Source organism: Rattus rattus, chromosome 4 (assembly GCF_011064425.1).
Source record: "Rattus rattus isolate New Zealand chromosome 4, Rrattus_CSIRO_v1, whole genome shotgun sequence".
Classification (NCBI taxonomy): domain Eukaryota; kingdom Metazoa; phylum Chordata; class Mammalia; order Rodentia; family Muridae; genus Rattus; species Rattus rattus.
The window spans coordinates 52101139-52123956 of record NC_046157.1 but is presented as its reverse complement, the minus strand read 5'-3'; the positions used below and the strand labels follow the sequence as shown (position 1 = coordinate 52123956).

Sequence of the window (22818 nt, the reverse complement as noted above, 5' to 3'; positions counted from 1 at the left end):
ATGCACACATGCACTCATGCACACTGCCCTCTCTCTCTCTCTCTCTCTCTCTCTCTCTCCTCTCTCTCACACACACACACACACACACACACACACACACACACACACCGTGTATGGGCAGAGTTAGTATAGATCTCCATTCCTTTTGCTGAAGTCACTAATGTCACCAGGAAGTCTCTCACCTCACATACATCTAACTGTAAATTGAAGTCCACCTGTAATTAACATTAAGGGTGACGTTCAAGTCTCCAGCCCATGGTCTTTTCGGGACACATTCAAACCACAACTTCAGTTATCGGTGACCGGCAATGGGACTACAGAGGAAGAATTCAGGTGAGCGGCGTAGCATTCCAAGACACATCCCTCTCTGGTAAAAATGACAGAATCCTCTGTGGCTGTGGTGGCTAAAACCAGTGAGAGCCTGAGAAGCCAAACCGAAATCCCCAGCGCCACATCATTTTTAGGCAACGCCTTCCTGGGTGCTTGCTTAGCATCTGTGGAAGCCTTGGGCTCAGCCTCCAGCGTTTAAGACTTGTCCAGGTGACGTAATCTCAGCAAAGACAGGAGGGTCAAAGTTCAAGGTTATCCTGGGCTAAATAGTATGCTGGAGGCCAGCTTGGGCTACATGAGACCCTGCCTCAAAAACAACCAAACAACCAAACAACCAAAAAACCAAACCAACTTTTATGTTGAGACGTGATCCGTCTGTGAAAAACTTCAAGGCATTTATTGTGAAAGGATGTTGAATGTTACAAAGTGCTTTGTCTGTGCCTACTGAGAGCACATTATTTTTCAAAAAAGATTTATTTTTAATCATGTGTATGTATGTATGCATGCATGCATGTATGCATGCATGCATGCATGTATGTATGTATGTATGTATGTATGTATGTATGTATGTATGTATGTATGTATGTTAGTGGTGGTGGTGGGGGGAGTTGTTCATGTGAATGCAGGTGCCATTTGAAGCCAGAAGAGGGCGTTGGAATCCCTGGAACTGGAGGAAGTTGTGAGCTGCCTGATGGAGTGGCTGGGAATCAAACTCAGTTCCTTTGGAAGAGCAGTACACGCGCCTTATCTCAGAACCCTTTCTCCAGCCCGCATATGATCTCAAAAAACTCATCCATTCTGTTGAAACGACGCACTGGCGTCTATAGATTTGCATGCGTGGAATCACGGTTGAAACCTCCAACTGGATGTCGGTGAACGAGCCTTCTGATACGCTGTTGCATCCAGACCCTCGGTGCGCCGACCATGATGTTTGTACCCATATTCATCAGGGATATTGGTCTAGAGGCGATGTGTCCTTTGAGAAGGGAAATGCCAGCCTCACAGAGTAAGTTGAGGTGTGTGTGTGTGGGGCGTCCCCTCCCTATCAATTCAATGGAATAGTTTCGAGAAGAATTGATTTTGACCTTTTACAGCACAACTTCTCTGTAAGAAGTTTCTGATGGGTGATCGTGGGGGACCCCTGGCCCGGTTAATTCTTTAACTCTTCCCTCTTCCCCATCCTGAATTTTCCTTCTCCACCTTCAACCCTCAAACCCCTTACCACAATATTGAGACCCAAGCACTGGACATGAGTTAGAAAATCTGAGTCCGAGGTTGCACAAAATCTTAGCATCTTCAGGGGCTGGGGAAGTGAGAGGCAACCTTCTGGTAGCCCCATCACCCCCCCAAAAAAAGCTCACCTGGCTACTGATCCTTCTATCTTTGGGCTTCTGGAACCCACAGATATGGGAAGGCAGCCATTCCTCCTTTCGGGGTCTATACCTTTTCTGTGGAGCCAGAGGCAGGGATGGGTCTATTTCACTCTTAACTGGGCTTAACCGGTCACCTCCGTGGTGAAGTGAGGTAAGGTGGGAATTCGATACTGAAGTTTGTGACTGTGATTTAAATGGCTCTGAAACTCGAAGCTGTTCCGGAAAACGCTAAAGTGGCCAGTAAAATCAGTCTTTTCATTAAAATCCACAAAAGCCGCAGAAAGGCTGTCATTGGCTAGGTTCCCAGGCCACCCAAACTGGCTGGGAGGTGGGGAAGACAAACCCCGCCCAAGCCCTAAGCCAGGAGAGTTGCTTCTGAGGGCTTCTGGTCAGCACTTGAGACCGCAGCGAACCAGCCCGTCTCTTCGAAAGAGCTGAGAGGGAAGCTGAGTTCTTTAGCCCCACACCCCAGACTGAGCATAAGGATTGGGGTCCGGGTGCGAATTTAGAAGAAGCACGAACGCTTGAGGAGAAGCCCAAAGACCTTAAGTCAGGGAAAAGGGACATAGATCTGGGGGCCCGCTGGATTTCGCATCAAGCGAAACCTTTGCTTCCAGAGCCCAGAGTGCGGTGTCCTCTCGGAGGAGGCACGGCAGCCCCTGCCCCTCACCCCCGAGCGGCGTCGAGGAAGGGTGTTTTATCATGGCTGAGGCCACGGAGCCCAAGGAGGTCTCTCCGGGTTCCCAGGGGCAACCAGAAGGTGCGGTGATCGAGGGACCAGGAGAGCCTGGGGCTGCGGACCTGGAGGGGCGGGAAGCGAGCGAGGGAGCGGCAGAGGCACCCAGGGACCTGGGGGAGGGCGCAGAGGCCACGGCCTCCGGGAAGGAGGAAGGAGGCTATGGGCAGGACGGGGGAATCGGGGAAGTGCAGGCGCAGGACTCGCGCCCGGGCCCCGGGACAGAGACACCGGGCGCCAGTGGAGCTCCGGATGAAGCGGAGGCTGCGGAATGCGACTCCGAGGGCGCCTTGATCCCGCAGGGAGCGGAGGAGGCGCCAAGCGCCCAGCAGGTGCAGGGAACGAGCTCGGGGCTAGACGCTCAGGGTGAGGCCCCCGAGGTCCCCGAGGACGCTCGCCGGGAGCCAGAGGACCCCAAGGCTTCAGAGGCAGGGGAAGAGGCAGAATCTGGTCAGGAAGCTCTGGGAGGCAGCGCGCCAGAGTCACAGATCAATCCAGAAGTTCAGGGACCTGCAGGGGACAACATGGACACAGAGGCCCCCGCAGGAGAGCTACAGGGGTCAGAGGGAGAGCCCCAGGGTGGCGGGGAAAGCAGCCCTCAGCCCCAGGATGAGGCGATTGAGATTGCAGCCTCAGAGGTTGGAGGGCACGAGCCCGGGGAGCTGGCGGGCGCTTCAGCCGCAGACGCCAAGGGGGAAGGGGAAACCCTGAGGAAAGATGGGTTCGAGGAAGCAGCTCCCGAGGAGGCAAGAGTAGACTCTGGCGAGAATGGGTTCGAGGAAGCAGCTCCCGAGGAGGCAAGAGTAGACTCTGGAGAGAATAGGGACCAGGGCAGGCTCCAGGAGGAGACCGGGGAGGAAGAAGCGAGACCGGAACCCGGGTTGAAGGGACCCTGCGAGGAGGCGATCCAAGAGAAGGCCCCCGACCGCAGCCTTGATGGAGAGGAGGCCAAATCCACCGGGCACGAGGAGTCGCAAGTGGAGCTCAGTAACCACCTAGCGGAGGAGCCCAGCGCCCAGGGCGGAGAAGAGTTGGGGCAAGTGAATGGACGTAGGGAGAACGGCCCAGCTTCGGAGGAGGGGGATCTGGGACAGGAGCACGACATCACCCTCTTTGTCAAGGTAAATCTCGCGTCCCAGGGCCTAGGACTGCTCTGTCGTTTTCGGTCTGGGCCAGCACAGATCCAAAACCGAGCTCAAGCTCTTCCATTGGCCAGAAGGAGCAGCTAGGGTTTCTCAAGAGTTAGGGATGTGAATGCGCTTTACTGGTTTGCCTAGAATGTGTGAGGTGCTATCCCCAGCATCTCAATAGTCAGCAGCACGCACCAGCAGTGTAAGGTTTGGAAGTCAAGTGTGTGTGTGTGTGTGTGTGTGTGTGTGTGTGTGTGTGTGTGTGTGTGGGGGGGGGGGTGAGGGACGGTGTTGTTCCCTTTGTCCTGAACATCCTAACTGGCTCTTCTAGTCCTAAGATTTAGGAGGAAAAAAAAAAAGTGACCCGCCTTATTGGTCTTCAAAAGATTTCTGCCAAAGAAGGCTTTAATCCTTGAAGTGAAAAAATGTGAACAGGTAGGTTCAAACGTGAGAATTCCCAGGCTTAACTCTCGAAGGCCCAGAGCTGCCTGACATTTCAGCTGCAAAAAGCTACTTCGTTTGGGCAGAGCCGATCCTGAGCGTTCAGGGGCCACTGGGAAGACTCCCATATGCTGTCCCGTTTATTATGTTAAGGTTTACTTTGGCATATTTCAGAATGCTGGAGACTTGAACGTCATTTGTCTGCGTCATGTTTCTGGTCTCCCTTTAGTCAGGAAGAAAGCCGTGATTTCATTTTTTGAAAGAGTCTGTAGACACATGAGGAGGAAGTTTTGAGTGTAAACAGGCACTTTTACAAGGCTTCCAAAAAAAAAAAATGTGGACAAAGTCCAGCAGTGGCTCACATCAAGAGCTTTGTTTAAAAGGAAAAGTTCTTCCTGGGGACCTTTGGTCGGACCCCGGGAAGCTAGAGATAAGAAGATGAAGAATGCATGACATGTTGAACCCTAATCCTTCAGAAATACTTGCAAGTTTATAAAAGGTCTAAACCCCCTTGGCCGAGATTTTACTAAGTAAAAAGAAAAACGTTCCCAGGAGATTAACACCAGGATTTAACCAAGTCTAGATGGCTGGGATCTGCCTGTGTTTCTAAACAGTGAGACGGTTCCTCAAGCCCAGCACTGTTTTAAAGACCCCATGAGAGGGCGAAAATGGTGGAGTCCGACATGTTGGCACAGCCCTTCGCCTGTCCTGTGGGGACCGAAGTGCATGAGCCATGTGGCTCCAGACTGTTCCCTTAGGGGAGATTTTGCATTGTTCTGATCACATGGCTTGTGATCCCTGCCAACCTGCTTGGGCTGCAGTTATGTAGCGAGCTGTTCCTTTCTGGCTGCTGCCTCTGCCCCATTGCCTGGCCCCTATTACTCTGTTTATTGCAGAGTTGCAAGTGAAATTCAACTTCCTGGCCCAGGCACACGCCCTTCAGGACTCAATTCTTGCCTCCTTTCTCTCTGGCCTTCCCTTAGCATTGTGGGGTCCCCATGCCACTAATGGCACCGCAGCAGCAGCTGTAGGAAGGTACTGCGTACTGAGAGCTGCATTCCTGATCCTCCCAGCATTCCCACACACTTCACCCTCTGCCCCAGTGGAGTCTCCCTCACGGTTGCCCTGACTGTGCCTCCACTTGTCGGCAGCAGGCAGAAGTCCCTGAGGACTTCGTCTGTGTTTGTCTCTTCCCTGGGCAGATTAAATGTATCATTACATTCCGAGTGCAGATGGCAGGTGTGGAAGCGAGAAGGCTTTGAATGTGAAACTGGCCAGTGGGTCTGGAGCAAATGATGGCTTGGTCACTTTCTTGAAACCAGTTGGTTCCTTTCACAATACCATGGAGGTCGTTATGAAGTCTCAGGAATAAATCATGCTAAGCCCCTGGAGTTGTGCCTGGCCCAGCATTAGCAGTGTCAGGGGATAGTCCCCTGCTTCTGCTCTCGACCCCCAACTTCTTTGATGTGGTACAAGGAGTTCTCCGTCATTCTACTCCTGCCATTTTTTTAAGGGAGCCTCTCTCTAGGTATGGAATTATCTTCAATTTCTGGGGATGAGAATGTTATGAAAACTCAAACAACTATCATTGTGGTAGTTGGTTAGGACAATGGTCAGGGTTGCTTGAAGAGGAGCTTGCCCGCGGCGGGTGTACATGGGACATGGGTTGGATGAGTCTTGTCTCCCTTCTTGTCCCTCCTCTCCTTTAGGAAAACAAGTGGCTCTCACTACAATGAGGTCAGGTGCAGGGTCATTTAAAACCTGCCTCACTTCAGTAAGGCTCTTGGTTTCCGCTGATCCTACTAATCCACCTCTCTGAAATCCACCTCTCTGAAATCCACCTCTCAGAAAAACAAAGAAGAAACAATAAAACTCAAAGCAATAAACAAGCAAAAAGAAAACAAAAAACCCTCTTTGTACCACCATGTCTTCTAGAGTTGTAACATTGTATTGCTAAACCCTAATGTTAGGCCAGAATTACATTTTTTTTTTTTTTACCAGTTTAACCTTGTCTAGGCTCTTCCAGGGCCTCCTTACAGGCAGACTTACGCTGACACACTGGTCAGCTTTGTCGGCGAGCTAAGGCACACTCTCACGGTGGTTTTCCTGGGACCCAGATGACCTCTTGAATCCCCAGAGTTGTTATTTGAAGTCTTTCTTCCAAACAATGCACTTTGCCTGCATTCTGTCAGTGACTTTTACTGCTTTCCTTATTTTTAACAAAGAAATACATTAGCTGTAATATTTTATATGTTATTGCATATAAATTTATTTAACTATTACTTATTATAATATGCACTAGAAAGCTGGCTGCCTAATGACATGGGCTAATAATAGCACTATTAATTCATTACTAATTCACTTTATGATTTTTGGCCGTCTGGTAGATTTCATCACTCATCGTTATGAGAGTTATCATGCTATTAACTTGTTGTTTGTTTTATTCGCTGAATAGACAAGGATGTGTTTTTGTAAAGGAGATACAGCCACATGTGCAGCAAGCAAAGGAAGACCCCCTTGGGTTTTTGTATGTCAAACTAGTGGCTAATTATTAATCGATTATCTTTATTTTTCTTCCCTTAAAGAAGTATTAACTAGGTCACAAGATTATAGGGTGATCCCCAAATATATATAGTAAGAGATATCGGTTTCTTCTCCACTCAAGACTAGCAAAAGTAACTTCACACCACACGGTGGAGGTCGGGGTTGGGAAAAAAAATCAGCAAACTAAATACCCACAGAGGTTTAGGCACCAGGGAAGTCTGTCTCAGAACATGGTTTCTTCAGATCTAGCCTGTGTTCTCAGAGGCAAGGAGAAGACTGGGGGAGCCATAGCTTTTATGACAAAATTTACATGACTTAAAAAGATCCTCCATCTGACTAGTGAGTGACCCTTAGCTAGAGTTTAAGGATTTTACGTTATAACAGTTCACATTTCACTAGAACATAGAGGTATAATTGAGCCAATGGGCTTGCATGGACCATCAGATCTGGATTGTTTTTTTTCTTTTAAAGTGAAACAAATCCAGTGAATAAAGAAAAACCCAAGAAAGACATGGCTTTTGTCTAATGTCATCAGAAGTGCCAAAATGAAATACGTTAATTAAAAGGCTGTGGAGCATGGCTACACTACACAGCTGGGCAGGATCATGCTAGGGCCTGCTTCTTAGAGATTACTGGTCAACCAGTAGGCTGTTGCTCCTCCCTGTGACCATTCTGCCCGGAGGGAACATGTTGAGACCTGTTCTGTGGGGCTTGTCTCTAGGGAACCTCCCAGGGAGATGTTATTTTCCCAACAGTGTGAGTACTGTGTGTTCTGAAGGGAAGTAAAGAAGTATGAATCGCACAACTTCAGCTCTCCCCCTGAAAACAATGGTTCTCACTGTTTGTTTTAGGATTATCTTTTTAAACTGGATTGAAAATGATACACAGGAAGTCAGCACAGCGTTGTTTAGCAGAGTGATAAGGAGGATGTGTGATTTTGCTCTCTGCCTACAACTAGACACACTGTGGTGGGGCCGAGGACATGGGTGGCCACACTCATCACTAACCTGAATGGAATTGGGTCTACTTGTTTCCGCCCTTAAACCTGGCCCTGCAGGAGGCTCACCTCTCAACCCCTCCCCATTCGATCTCTGCTTTCATTGATGAGGTTTCAATGTGACTAATAGTGAGAAGCAAGCTCTACACACAATCTTAGATCCTCACGACTCCAGTCCAGCATCCTGTGGAAGATGAATACTGTTTGAGTCCTCCCTGAGGACTTCTTAGCATTAGGGCTGTGGATGCTGAGACTTGAGGTTTTTCTGCTCCGCCCTGTGCACACATGCCATTGCTCCTGCCATTGAGCCTTATGGGAGCAGTTGTGTCTCCTGCCTTTCAACATGAGCCCCTTCTTCTCACTTAGGTCCCAGGTTTCACACAGTGAAACATGCTCAGCTGCCCCATCTCTGGAAGCATCTGAAGACATTTGAGACACACGACACTAGGTCCCCCCTTCCAGTTTAGATAGGTAGGCAATGCCTAAGATGTGAAGAAGCAGTAAATCCCAAATGCTTTGGGTTCAGGGGATGCCCTGGACTTCAGGACAGTCTGTTAATGCAGGATGTATAAAGTACTATATTTGAACACTGGGTTAAAATCAGAGAACACGTTGGTTCATGTTTTAGAACATATTAAAAAAGACTTGAAGTTACCATAACAAAATACTAGATGCTATGTTATTATGAAGCACTGAAATTTATTTGGTTCACGATTCTGAAGGAGGGGAGGTCCAAGAGCACAGTGTTTGCTTCTGGGTGGTTGTGTTATGTGTCATAGCATGTCAGAGGTACCATGGGATGGGACAGAACAGATCTAGCTAAACTCTCTTTCCTCTTTACCAATGTTGTCATGAGGACCCCACCCTATGACCTCATTTAAACCATCTCCTAACGTTCCCACTTCCAAATACTACTAACATGTAAATCTGGAGGCCAAAATTTCAGCACTTGAATTTTAGAGTCACATTGATAGTGGAGCAAACAAACAAACAAAAAACAAAAAACAAAAAAAACCCAAAAACAAAAACAAAAAAACAAAACAAAAAAACCAAAAGGTCCTCGTGTTTTCGGAGTTCACATAGAATAGAGGATAGATAGATACTATGCGGATGATGTGGTGTGGAAGGGAGGTACTAAACAAGGCTGTACGCTATGCAGATGGACCATCTCCACAGGCTGGAAGCTGATGTGTTGCCCTCTCACAGCCATGAGCACATCACGAAGCACACGATGACGGCAGTGAATGCTGCCTCTGTAGGGGAAAGGAGCTGTGAGGATGGAAGGTGAGGTACAGGCCTGCGTAGCAGCAGGTCCTGAAGACAGCTCTCTCTCTCCAACAGCTTCCAATTTAATTATGTTTGGATAGATGCAACCATTTCCCTTTCTGCTCCACAGGTTACAGGCACCCTGGTAATTTCCAGGACAAACTCTTCAAGTTATTCTAAAACGCCTGGCCTAGACTTGAGCAGCTGGGTCTACCCCCACAATACTTTTTTTTTTTTTATTTTTTTGGTTCTTTTTTTCGGAGCTGGGGACCGAACCCAGGGCCTTGCGCTTCCTAGGCAAGCGCTCTACCACTGAGCTAAATCCCCAACCCCCCCACAATACTTTTATCCCAAGCAGCGCTAACCCACATTGACTGACGAGACATATCCCAGAAGGTGTGGGCTCAGTTGCGGTTACAAGGGGCTAAGACAGCTTCCGTCCCCTTATACAAGATATAGGAGGCAGCAGTTGTCACTGTCACCAAAAAGTCTGACACTTTATGTCCCTTCTCCCTTTGTCAGGGAAAGATGGCCTTTTCTACCTGCATCAGACTTTGACCAGAGAGGTCTGGCAGCCTTCTCCTCAGATCCACTCCTTAGTCCCTTTTACCTGGAAGTGGATTTCCCCTCTGTCCTGTCGGCTAGAGCTGGTCAATGCCATCCCCGCCAGCAGCCCTTCCCCAGCACAGGGCAATGAGATGAGCAGCTGGTTTAGTATCTGTACATCTGAAACCCAAGACTAGCGTATTCAGTCCTAAGCGGTGGAAAGTATTAACAGAAGAAACTCTCTTAGGACCCATGGGAAGGAGGTAAACTAAGGTCTCGGCATCCATACAGGTTTTCTGAGCTGGCTATGCTTGTCCCCGAGGCACTGGTTATAACTGCTTTTATTCAGTGACACCAGAACTGAGTCGTTGTGGCAGAAATTGTAGACCTCCAAGCCTACGATATCTACCTTGGGTTCTTTAAAGTTTGCTGACCTCTAGGGGCAGCAACTCCGGGTCAGCACCTGAGGTAAAGAGGCTGCCATCTACACAAAGCTAGGGCTCAGCTTATATGGAGACAAGGGAGCAGGCTGCAGAGTAAAGGACCCTGGGTTCTACCAGAGCAAGCAGGAAACACGACGACACCAAGCATCTTCCGAAGTATTAGACGTTTATCTTCTCTACAGAGACCATAGTTTTGATTTCAATAAGGTCAAATTAAAATACAGATTAAATATGTCCATATAAAATTTAGAACAGTAGGTGTATGTAGAGTATGTGACTCTTCCGTGAAACACACTCTGTCTTTTTTTTTTTTTGATAAAAATTAGTATAAGGAAGAGTGAACATGGGCTGGAGAGATGGCTCAACAGTTAAGAGCACTGACTGCTCTTCCAGAGGTCCTGAGTTCAAATCCCAGCAACCACATGGTGGCTCACAACCATCTGTAATGGGATCCAATGCCCTCTTCTGGTATGTCTGAAGACAGCTACAGTGTACTTAAAATAATCAATCAATCAATCAATCAATCAATCTTTAATAAAAAGGTGAACATAAGATATCCAATACAATGAAAAGCAGGTCTTTCACCTCTGAGTATGAGCTTTTCAGATTTTTCTCCCTAGAGATAACTATTAAAGATCATGCCAGAGACATCATTGCATATCAAACTTGCATGCAAATCCCCTCTGTGTATTAGTAATTGCCTTGAAGAATTATGCCGACACTTAGAATCTTTATGCTCAAAGCATTGATCGTCCAGAGTTACTTGGGATGGGAATTTTGGAGCAGCTTGCATGGGTTGTAGTTAGGATGCTGGCTAGGAATGAGTGATTGATGGAGGAGAGCATCTCCTTCCAAGATGGCCGACTCACTTGCTTCTTGGTGGGAGATTCAGCTCTTTACCGTCTGCTACGTCATGTTAGTGTCTTCTGGTCTGGTGTGTGGGGGTTTCTAAAATAAGAATCCAAGGAGAATCGAAGTAAAAGTCGTAATGCCTTTATGGTTTCCTCTCAAAAGTGTTGTGGCTGGGGATGTAGCTCAGGTGGCAGCATGTCTGTCTGGCATGCCCAAGGCTCTGGTTTGATCCCCAGCACCATGTAAATTGGGTGTGGTGATATATGCTTGTGATCCCAGCACTTGGGAGGTGGCACCGAGAATAGAAGTTCAAGACCACCCTGCCCATTACATACCGAATTCCAGACCAGCTGGTGATCTGCGGGAGCTGACTCAAAAGCAAAGGTGTGAGGTCTACGTTATTTCACTCGTCTGACTAGAGTCACCAAGCTTATCCTTCGAAGAGAGTGGCCTTGGCATCACTTTCTAAAGGGGAAGCCAAGATACTTGCAGATACATCTTTTTAAATATTTAATTGCATTTTATTTACATTTTAAATGTTATCCCATTTTCTGGTTTCCCCTCCAGAAACCCGATATCCCTCCCCGCTTGCTTCTATGAGGGTGCTCCCTTGCCCACCCATCCACTCCCTCCCACCTCCCTGCCCTGACATTCCCCTACACTGGGGCATCGAGGCTTGACAGAACCAAGGGCTTGCAGATACATCTCACCAAAGTCAATTCCAGCTGCCTCTTACAGAAACCGCACACAGGAAATGCGTTGCTCGTTTGGTTGGTTTCCGCCTATTAGCATTTTCTTAGAAATCATCTTTTGTGCTTGTTGAAAAAGTCTTAGTGTTCTGATGATGGCGAACTGTAGACCTGTAGAATCAGTCCTCCATGATGGATATGCAGGTGCTTTTCTTCTCGGGTAGATACCCCAATCAGAACTGAGTACTGAACATCCTCCTAGGCATGCAACAGTACCTGAGGAACAATACCTGAAGAACAGCTTTGCCAGAGGAAGGGGGACTCTTTCGTAGAATGTGTTAGCCCTTACTAATCTTCCTCCTCACAGATATGCTATGTAAAGTGCTTTTGATGTTCTGTGGACACTCCACTTTCCCCAGGGCCTTCCCCCACACAGGTCCTGAATTATCAAACACTTTGAATATGAAAGGTGGGAGATAACGGTATTGTTATTTAATTCGAGTTTCTGTTTAAGATGCAGACAGATGAAGATGCTCTTACAGCTGAAATCTCCTGTCTGTTCCCCACTATGTCCTTTGATTTTGGCCTCATTCTTCCTGATTGCTAAAGGAATCAGACCGTTGTCGGTAATCATGCGTGTTCTGATGACCTCCGTGGGGATGCATTGGCCTTAGCGCTGAGGTGACTTAATTCTCTTGGTGATTCTTGTGCTTGGGAATCAGTGTAGGCTGGGGCCATACTCTCCCTTCATTGGCTGTGAAGTGCTCTCTGGCCCGAGTGCCCTGAGTTCTCCCTGACTCTCGCTTTAGCTCTCATTAATGGGAACACTTGACAAATGAAGGGGTCGGGGTTGTGGGGGAGACACCTGGAGCCATCTTGCGGAGTGCTCAATGTTTAGGTCTGCTGTCCCCTTTTCTGTACATGGGACACCTCAACCCAGTGCATCTTTTTTTTTTCCCCCGGAGCTGGGGACCGAACCCAGGGCCTTGCGCTTGCTAGGCAAGCACTCTACCACTGAGCTAAATCCCCAACCCCTTCACTGTGCATCTTTACCAGTGTCTTCAGCCTTGTCCCCAGCAGGACCCTATTGTATCTCAAGCTGCAATAGGATGGAGGGGTGGGATGAGGGGTCAGGGCTGGGCAACTCTTGTTCCTGTCCTGGGTGATGTGGCCTTGGAGCGATGGCCTGGGTACTGGATGCATCCCAGGCATCCCGTGTGTCTGAGCTTCCCAGAACAAAGGCGTTATTGGTCTGCAGATGCTGAGAATTAACACTTCTTTTTCTGGTGCCTTTGATGTCAGGACCTTGGAAGAAAGTTCAAAGAAACCTGGGAAGATACAATCTTTCCTCCGACTTTGTTTTCTTTGTTTGAACGCCAGGCTGAAGCCTTCTCCTCTGCTCCCACGAATAATCAGTCAGGACAAAGTTTTAGGTTGCTCTCAATGGCTTCTCTGCATCCTTTAGTTCTCCAGACAGAATTCAATCCTTAAGAAAGCTCAAAGGTGGTAGCCACCAGAGAGGAGAGGACAGTCTTTGTTCCCTGAACGGATACACCCTGACTCTGAGTTGTCAGTGGCAGTCCCAAGGAAGATTGGTTGTGGATGCTGGGGTTGCTAAGGTGAGAGGTACCCGTTGTTCCTTCCTGCGGTGACTGTAAGAACAGGACCCTACTGCGTGTAGACACTGCCAACGTCTTCTGGTTTGCTCATGTTCGCCAAGTCCTGAGTGTAGAGCCTGTTAGTGCGGTGGATTAAATGGGTCTGCCTTCTGTGACATCCTGACCAGCGAGAAGTAGGATTTGGTTCTCCTCAATCTGAGTGGGATTTGACCTTCATGACCCACAGGATGACTGATAGAATGTATCAAACGCCTACAATGCTGTTGCTTGTGGTCCAGGCTGTCAGGCTGGGTGTTTCTAGATTTTTTTTTTTTTTCTCTTTTTTTCGGGGCTGGGGACCGAACCCAGGACCTTGCGCTTCCTAGGCAAGCGCTCTACCACTGAGCCAAATCCCCAACCCCGTTTCTAGATTTTTTTAGGGAGAGATACTTCTTATTCAAGGAATTGAAGCAAATGCTCAAACAGACTGCAAGAGTAGCAAGGAGACTTTATTGCATAGGCACACATGAGGGAGGTTATTCAAGAGTCACAATTACTGTTGGCCTCTCTATGTAGAGCTTGAGAAGAGCAGGACCTTGGCTGCTCAGGGATGTATCATGCGCAGTTCTGTGTCTTGACTGGTCTTGGACTATGTAAGCCTTTGCTCACAATACACATCTCTTCCCATGGTGCATCTGGTTTACTCACGTGTGCATCCAATTACGCCTGAGGTAAATAAGTTTAAGGGAAATAGGGGATTCTCCTCAAAGTTTACTCAGGTAACACGATCTGCCTTATTATACATATCCCTTCCAATCAGTCTAGGCTGAACTGGCCTGTTGTCTGGTGTTCTTGTGTTTGTTTTAGGGTGCTTTTTGAAGAGAAATGGGGCGTTATCAGAGGGCTACCAAGAGCAACATCATATGCCCACAGTTAAAAGCAGATGTATGTGTAGCTTAGCGCTGGTGTAGATCAATTGAGGTGGGGGTCCTGGGTTGCTGACAGGTTTCTAGGCACATTGTTTACAGACAGATATGTGTATTATGTAAAGGCTACCAAATACATTAGGAGATGGATGTGTATACAGCCCAAGCCAAGTACAGCCCCAGGCTGCTGCCATCAGGTTTGTCTGTCTCAGTGCTAGGTCCTTTAACCACTGAAGATCACTTCTGCCCATTCACTGATAATCCCGAGGTCACCATGCTGGAGAGGCCCCCTCCAACCCTTCTGGAATCTGTTGGTCCCAGTCAAGCCCAGTCTTACAGCTATGTCTACAGGACACTGGACACCCGTGTGAAGCCATATCAGCTTTCCCACAACTAGCCCATGCACCAGCTGATTGACAAGTGACTTTGACAAAGCCGTGTGGGGGTGCAAGCATCCCTTGGGAAGCTTCATCCAAATGACCTGAGAGGGCTGGCAAGATGGCTGTGCAAGGCTGGCAACCCAGGGGGCCTGTCTGGATCCCACAAAGTGGAGGGAGAGAACAGACTCGGGAGGAACCGTCTTGTGACGGAACAGGCACACACATATACTACTTCTGAAACATCACGGGGGAGAGCACAGCAGTCACTTTAGATTCCTAATTCTGGGGTAGTCTGGCATGGCAATTGCTGATGGGTACGTGTAAGCTCATGTTGTTTCTAGGCTGGTCACCATAGGCAGGTCAGAAGGCCTATGATAGAGGTTGGGGTTGGGGTTGGGGTTGGGGATCGGGGTCGGGGTCAGGGTTGGGGGTTGGGGGATGGGGGTGGGGGGTCAGGGATGGGGGTTGGGGGTTGGGGGCAGGGGTTGGGGGTCGGGGGTCAGGGGTCGGGGGTCGGGGGTTGGGGGACTGGAGTGGGCAAGGGTAGTGGCAGGGAGGTGTGCAGAGGTGGTGGTTCTATCACTTCCTATTTGATTTCTGCATGTTTTCCCCTCAGAGTCAGTCTAGGGATTGAAATACTCTGTTATTCAAGCACCTTTAGTGCAGGGTGTGTAACAGCGGGCTGCATTATTAAGCAGGCTTTCGGAACAAGGTGTTCCTTTGTTGTAATAATTCCTTGTGAGAATTTTACAAGGAAATAGGCTTTTCATCTCCATGTAAAAGCCCCGGCTGGTATTGGGCCATATTATTAACTAAGGATTAAAAATAGCCCTGCATTTTCTAAGCCTCATTCACGAAAGGGGGGAAAAATGTCGAAGGACGTTCTCTTTGTTCGCATACTTTTCGTGACTTGATTTTACTTGCTGCGACAAGGAACACCAACATCACTAAGCATTTGGAAGCTGAAAGCTATGTGTGGTTAGACAATTAAGCTATGTGGGTCAACCCCTTGATCTCGCTAATAATAAATTAATTGTTACAGCGTTTGACAAGAATAAATACTATACACACTTTGGAATACGTTTAGGATTAGGGACCTGTTGGCAAAGGTGAGGTCTGAGTTTCATAGTCTTGAACGCTAAAGTGTATTTAGGAACCAGTTCTGAGTTATAGAGAGAGGAGTGGGGAGAAGGAGAGGCCGGGACTTTTGCCCTAACAGAGCAGAATTCCCAAGTAACCTGCGGACACGTTTGACCAACCATGAACAGACAATGCACAAGGCTGCCCACCAAACAGGGTTGGGCGGCCTTGTCAGTCAACAGTTCACTGTGCAGACTTTCTGAGAGAGAGAAAAAAAATACTCCACTTTTAATTTTTCTAAAATAAACCTATCTTTACTTAAGATAGTTTTTATTTTTTTCCCTTCCCGTCCTTGAGAAAAGTGGGAGCCATAGTATTTGTGTGTGGCAGGCTTGCACAAGACTGAGGGTGCGGACTTGAGGCCGCCACAGCCTTTCCTTCCCCTCCCCCTCAGGAGGGCAGGCGCCCCCCTGCCACAGTTATTAGCTTCTTACTCTGCAAAGAAGGATCCTCATTTCCGCCTCTGGGTTTGCTCGCTTGTTTCTGGATATTTTGTTGCCCCACTAGGGGGCAGACAAAGGTCAGAGGGACTCAGAGCCAAATGGTTTCTGGTGGTGTCATTGAGGGTCCCCCATCCCCACCCTCCCTCATCCTCTCTTTGTAAAGAAACCGGAGACTTTCCTGGTGGTCTGCAGACACCTTTCCGGGTTACACCTGTCCTGCCCTCTCGTTCTCAACTTCAGGGTGGTCTTGCTCAGGTCCACCCTATTCCTGACTGAGAGGAGAGGCTGACAAAGTTACAGACTGTGGAGGAAGACAGGACATGGATGGTGCTAAGCAGAACAAAACTAGAGCAGGGGGTTGAAGGAGGGAGGCGAGGGGGCCTTGGTGGGGAGTCTTCCAACAGTAAAGCCAGGCACCACTTGTCATCAGCCTGGAAGAGAGACTCTAGAATTTGAGCTGTGGAATTAGAATCTGAGGCCTGTGATGCCAGCATCTCCCCAGAGCCCTGCATTTATTTCATGGCCCCTGCAAAGGTGTTCTCATCGCCCCGCCCCCCAGCAGTAGTGTTTAGTTGGTGAATGCAGATGGCATGTGTGGTGTTCTAGCTGGCCTCTCCCGCTTTTATGCCACATGTCTGTCTATGTGTGTGTTGGATCACCCAGGCTCCCGCAGGACCTCTTTTGCCAATTTTGGGTTGGTTTGGACTTGATACAAAAGTTGTTTCTTTGTACCTAGCCAAAGAAGAGAATTCTCTATAGCACTGACTCCATGAAAAGGTCAATAGGTAGATTCTGCTTGTTACACTCACACCTGGTTATGGACCCTTTGCTAATGTCTCCTAAGAGGAATTCCTGGCTATCTCGGTGCGAGTGTGTTGAAGCCCAGGTCTTCAGGACTGTAAGCCTCTGGTGCACCTTACCCTGGGCGATTAGCTTTTGGATTTGTTAAATACCAATAAAGCTGTGCTGCCGGCACTCATGGTGTCTCAATAAGCAAACAAGAAGAGTTCTAACCCTTTCCCTTACTATCCAGTTCACTCACAAGGACAAGTGTGTAGACTACTGGGCTTTGTTTCTCAAATATTCTCCATCATGGATGGGAGTATGAGGTTAGGGGACCAGAAACCGTCAGGAAGGGAGAGAAGCACGGTAAAGCCCACAAACTGAAGCTCACCCCAGCGGGCTGGCTCTCTCCTTCTATGCTGCTGTCATGGTCCCCTTAACCCTGAAGATTTGCTACTGGGTCAGGGCTGCCAAGGGCTTCAGCCCAGAGCCCTTGGAGGTCAGACAAAGACATTACACCTCCAGAAGTGCAAGTTACAGACACTTGTGAGCCACCGTGTGGGTTCTGGGAACTCAGCTCTGGTTCTCTGGAGGAGCAGCAATTGCTCTTAACCACTGAACCATCCCTCCTTCATCCCCTAAAGATGCTGCTGCCTCTGCTGCTTCTTCCCTTTCTCCTCCTCCTCTTCTTTAAATAATGTGTATTTTTAGAACTATAAGTATTTTAAAAATAATCTTTAAATAGTGTGGGCCCAGGGAAAGCATTGCCCTCAGTCTTGTCCCCAAAGTCCTCTTGGTTCTTCTGCCTGTAACTGGTGTGTTCACATGTTTAGGTACATGTATGCGGGCACCCTTAGAGGCCAGGGCTGTGGATTCTCTCTGGGGCTGGAATCACAGGTGGTTATGAGCCACCCTATGTGGATGCTGGAAGATAAGTGCAAGTTGTCAGTAAGAGCAGTGTGTGCTTTTAACCCGCTAAGGCGTCTCCCCAGCCCCTTCCCTTGTTTTGTGAGACAGGATCTCTCACTGTGATTTGTGGCTTGTGAAGTAGGCTAGGCTGGGTGGCCAGTGAACCCCAGGGATTTGCCTCTCCCAACCTCTCCAGCCCTGGGGTGACAAGCGTGTGCCACTGAGTCTGGCTCTCGAGTGGCCTGGTAGGGATTGAACTAGGGACCTCTTGTCTGAGTCTTCAGCACTTGCCTGACCACACTGTCTTCCCAGCCCCACGTTTTTTGAGTAAATTTTCTTTCCTTGAGCCAAGTTAAGGGTGAGATGGGGGCAAAACCTCATCCTCCTCAGCTCTCTCTTCTTGCGACGCCTGTGGAGGAAGAGTTCTCTGGGCCAGGGTCCCACAGATGATGGTGTTACTGTGGGTTTGGGCAGAGATTGCGACTGGGCCTCCAGTGTACACAGTTGGTTCAGATGATGCACAAGAGTGGACAGGAGAGTCTAAAGAGGTGTGTAGTCCACGGTAAAGTCACCAGTCCCTAAGACCAACACCCCACCTTCAATTCCTAGAGAATTCTCATTTCAGTCTACATGGATACCCTTATGTTAGCAGCATGTTGACAGGAACTCTTCTAGAGGTAGGGGAACAAAAACTCAAGTTTATGCCAGTAGGGCCTTTCTTTCCAGTAGCCCAAGGCCTTTTGTGTGGAGCAGGACAGTTCTCTTGAGGTTTGGAGGGAGATTCTGGGGTTCTCTTCTATCTTCTTCCTCTGCCCAGGGAAAACTCTGCCCTCACCCTTGTCCCAGAAATCTCCTGTTTCTTCTAGCTGGACCTGGTTTTCCATGTGAGGAGGAGGTGAAACTGGGAGGAGGGGCATGGGGTTGTTGGCTCCCCATGTCCTTTTTGTTCTCTCTCTCTCTCTCTCTCTCTCTCTCTCTCTCTCTCTCTCTCCCCAAAAGATTTATTTATTTAATGTATATAAGTAACTGTCACTGTCTTTAGACACACCAGAAGAGGGCATCAGAACTCATTACAGGTGGTTGTGAACCACCATGTGGTTGCTGGGATTTGAACTCAGGACCTCTGAAAGAGCTGTCAGTGCTCTTAACCGCCAAGCCATCTCTTGTCAGAGCCAGACTCACTCTTACAAAGACGATTCTAGCCCTGAACCTGGCTCCACATGTGTGTTTTGAGGGGGCACTATTCACGATTCACTAGCACAGACTAGGGTATGAATGTAACCTGCAGTGTGTCCTGTGGTGGCCAGGGCCTTCTTTGAGGATTGTGGCTGATGGGGATTTTTTATTTTTTTCTCGCATTTGCTTCCTTAGGTTTGGCGGAGGCTTCAGTTAAGCCAGACTCTGTTTCTCTGTCATCTCCTTGGAGGCCTTATCCATTCCGATTACCCCGTTGTTCTGTATGAAAGCTCTCTTCACTCCATCTCTTACAGCTTCTATGTGACACCCCACCTCCACTCCCCTGGTGCAGCTCTTGCAGACTCAGGGAGCATCATTGAGGTGTGACAAATTCAACTTCCTGGTCTCCCTACAAAAGACTCTCATGCTATTTCCCAAGCCCCTGTCCTGTTGTAGGAACCTGAGAGCTTGTCAAAGGTCCCACTAGGAACACCTTCAGGGTGTCCAACCTTCTGATGTATCATGATGCTGACAGTCATGCACTGTGGGGCTGCACGCATAGCTATCCCAAGACTCCTGGGGTCTGCAAGCCTCGGGTTGGATGTATATTTTTTCAAACAACAACATAAAAACCATACACCAGGAGGTTGAGGTTGGAGTGAGCAGGGTCCTTCTGCGGTCTGGTTCCCAACCTCTGTGGATGAGAACACAGCACTGTCTGATACCTGCACGGGCAGCTGCCCCCTAAGTAGGTGCATCAATCCAGTCACAGTCGGCTTACCACCACACCCCACTCTCCAGTCACAGTCATCTTACCACCACACCCCACTCTCCAGTCACAGTCACCTTACCACCACACCCCACTCTCCAATCACAGTCGTCACCTCCACACTCTTGGAGCAGAGTCCATGTCCTTCCCCGTGTGACCATCTGCTGGCACCGCACTTCAAAAACACATGCAGTTTATTCTGTGCATGAGGTGAGGCTTTCCCACTTTCTCTAAACTCCGGCTTTCCAAGACATTTTTCGTAAAAGCGAGTGGAAATCGTGGTGATTCTGGGGACGCAGATTCACCTGGGTTGGAGTCGGGGTATGAGACAGATAGCTTTAGAAAATGTCCGTGTGTCTGTCCGTACATGGAAATAAGCTGATTCACTAGCCTGATACCGGGCAGCTATGATTGTGCAATACACGAGGGGTGTGGATCTGTGGACACCTAGCACGCCACCCTTCTTTGAAAACAGGAGTCTTCATTGGCTTTGCCCTGTGCCTGGGTTTTGGACAATGATGTCAAGCTGACCCCAGGGTTGGGGAACCCTGAAACAGGTCAAGTCTCCTCCTTTTTTCCCAAGGATGAGGGTGGGAGGTGCCGAAGAAGGCATGTGACTTGGAGAAAGCTTCCAGCTCTGCCGGCGTGTTGGCCTTGGCTGCTGGTGCTTCTCTTTGTTTAGCAAGCAGCTGATCCCATCAGGCCTTGGGCCAGGGCCCTTCTCCTTGTGTTGGTTAAGCCAGACCAAAGCTGGAAATGGGGAGGTAGGGTTTCCAGATAGTTCTGCATCATCTGAGGTCTCCTGAACCGCTTGAGTTGGACGTCGACAACTTTGGAGATTTACATATTAGCTGTCCTGACCCAGAATCCTAGAGTGTATAGGGATAAAGACAGCAAGATGTCAGGCGACGCTTGACTGTTAAACTTAGCAGAGCACTCCTTCGGGATGGACTTCTAACAACACTTTGTGATTTTTTTCCCCCTCCTCTTTAAATACTACACATTTTTGTCATAACCATGACAGTGATTTTTCTGCTTTGAAAGTTTACCATCGCCTCTTGGTATAGTCTACACGACATGATCCCACGCACACCTGTGTGGCCTCTGTCCCCCTCTCCTCAGCAGAACCACAGCCGGTTTGCTCCTAAAGTCTGTGAAACCTGGTATTTTGGTTTAATCAAAGGACTTGTTTTTAAATCTCTGAGCGTCAGGAGACTCGAGGAGGCTGACAGAGCCTGGTTCTGAAACACGAAGCTACAGGCAGGCTCGCCTAACTCACACTGAAGTAGGGCCCCACCTCACTGCACTCCACTGCAACCAAACTTGTTCCTCCACCTCTCTCTATCATTGCTATGTTAGCCCTTAGAGCTGTTCTTTTCTTAAAATTGTTATTCTTGTCAAGGTTCTTCCATTAAGGAAGACAACTTCAGGATAGATTAATTACCCAATTGACTTGACATCGCTCATGTTCTACTCATTAACAAGAAGCAAAGCTCGTCAAAGACCACAGCACTCATCAGCCCCATTAAGAGCTTCAATCCGGGCTGGGGATTTAGCTCAGCGGTAGAGCGCTTACCTAGGAAGCGCAAGGCCCTGGGTTCGGTCCCCAGCTCCGAAAAAAAGAACCAAAAAAAAAAAAAAAAAAAAAGAGCTTCAATCCGAGGAGTAGATGAGCTTCACCTCCTGGGCTGCTGCGCCTCGGTGCCTAAATTATTAGGTGATTGTCCTTCAGAGTTGCCGTGAGCAGCGTCTGTCACTACTAGTCTCAAAACGCCACCACTTGGTTGGGATAGAGAGCTGTCAAGTGTGTCTTCAGCACGTGGAGTTTATGAAGAAGGGACGAGAGTGCTCACTGGGCTTTCCTACTCCCCGGCGTCTGTGAGGGGGTGTTACCAGGACAAAGGTGCAGAAGGAGTCCTTACATGGACCCGCTTGCTGTCTGGATGAAGAAACTCATAGAAAATGTTCCCCCAGGAAGATTATTGCCCTTCTGTGAGTTGTAAGTGATAGATGGGCAGTCCCTCAGAGGGACTGCTTTCTTCTTTTTTTTTTTTTTTCTAGATAGCTCTCTGAGATTCAGGCTTGCAAGCCAAGTTATGGGAGCATGTTTTAGGTAGATTCCTCCAAATGTCACACATCTCGTAGGCCTTCCTACGTAGATAGCCACAGAGTGCTGGTTCCTTGCTCTATTTTCCTGCTAAAATGAAAACATTCCCAGAACCACACAGGCCCCAACCCCTGCCTCATGTTACCCCCCTTAAGAGCCCTTAAGAGATTTCTGATTTACTAAGGAACAAAAGTCGCTATAGAATTGCCGGCTCCCAGGAGCAGAGTCATACATCGGCCACTAGAACCAACCTGGGTATCTTTGAGGCCCCTGGACCGTCCCGCTTTGTTTGTAAGCAGCTCCAGGGTTTTCGCCTCCATAGTGTTTCTAAACGCCACAGAGGGAAATGAGTCTGAAGAACGTGAGAGTGAACAAGGGAATTCTGAACAGACTGGACTTGAAGGCGCTCAGGGTTCCTTCCCTGGGGTTCACTCTACCCAGCACCCGGGTGTCCCTGCTGAGCGATTCACCTCCTCTCTCCCTGACTCCACCCTCCAATTTCATTGAGAAATGATGAGCAAACCCGGAATTGGTATCGTCCTAACACGTTGTCCAGAGTCTACTTACTGGTCTCAGGATGTATTTTAATGGCACACCGTGAGGGCTCAGGTGTGTTTGGGATGGTGTTAACTTGGAAGACAGAAACACAATATCCCCTTGGTAGCTCTTGGTAGACTATAGAAGGTTGTTGGGTAGGGAGAGCATTTAGTTCTGGTCTTCCTAGACTTTCTAGATTTATTTATTGTTTTCTGTTTTCCCACGTATCTGTGGAGTAGTCACGTGTGTGTGTGTGTGTGTGTGTGTGTGTGTGTGTGTGTGTGTGTGTTCCTGTCTCCCATTACCTGTGGTGTAGTCACATGCCCATGTTGGCATGTGTGGAGGCTAGGGGCCGTCATCAGCTGTCTTCTGCTCTCCCCACCTGATGCTCTGAGAGGCACTGAACCTAGAGCTCACTGCCCAGCTGCCCCAGGGCTCCTCTCATCGTCATCCCCCTGCTGGCACCTGAACTCAGGTCATCATACTTGCCCAACAAGAACTTTACTGACAAGTCTATCTCCCTGGCCATAGCATTTGCTGTTTAACACTGAAATCCTGTGCATGAGGACACCCCATGCCAAGTTCTGGTGACATGTGAGTGATTTAGCCACCTAAGGATATTTTCAGTCAGACTGTAGTTCCTGAGGGCGAGCCCTGGTGAATTGAGTGGCACACATGAAATATATCTTCTAACCACGAGGGG

At 48.6% G+C, this 22818-nt stretch overlaps 1 protein-coding gene across 1 annotated transcript in view; it reads left to right on the top strand.

Annotated features, from left to right (window-relative positions):
- Nucleotides 1-2088: 2088 nt before the first annotated feature.
- The window catches only part of Clic6 (chloride intracellular channel 6), a 42774-nt gene continuing 22044 nt past the window's right edge, over nt 2089-22818 (top strand). The window contains exon 1 of the mRNA XM_032900404.1: nt 2089-3560. Coding sequence (XP_032756295.1) covers nt 2406-3560 — 1155 coding nt within the window. The 5' untranslated portion in view covers nt 2089-2405. The remainder of the gene's footprint in view (nt 3561-22818) is intronic.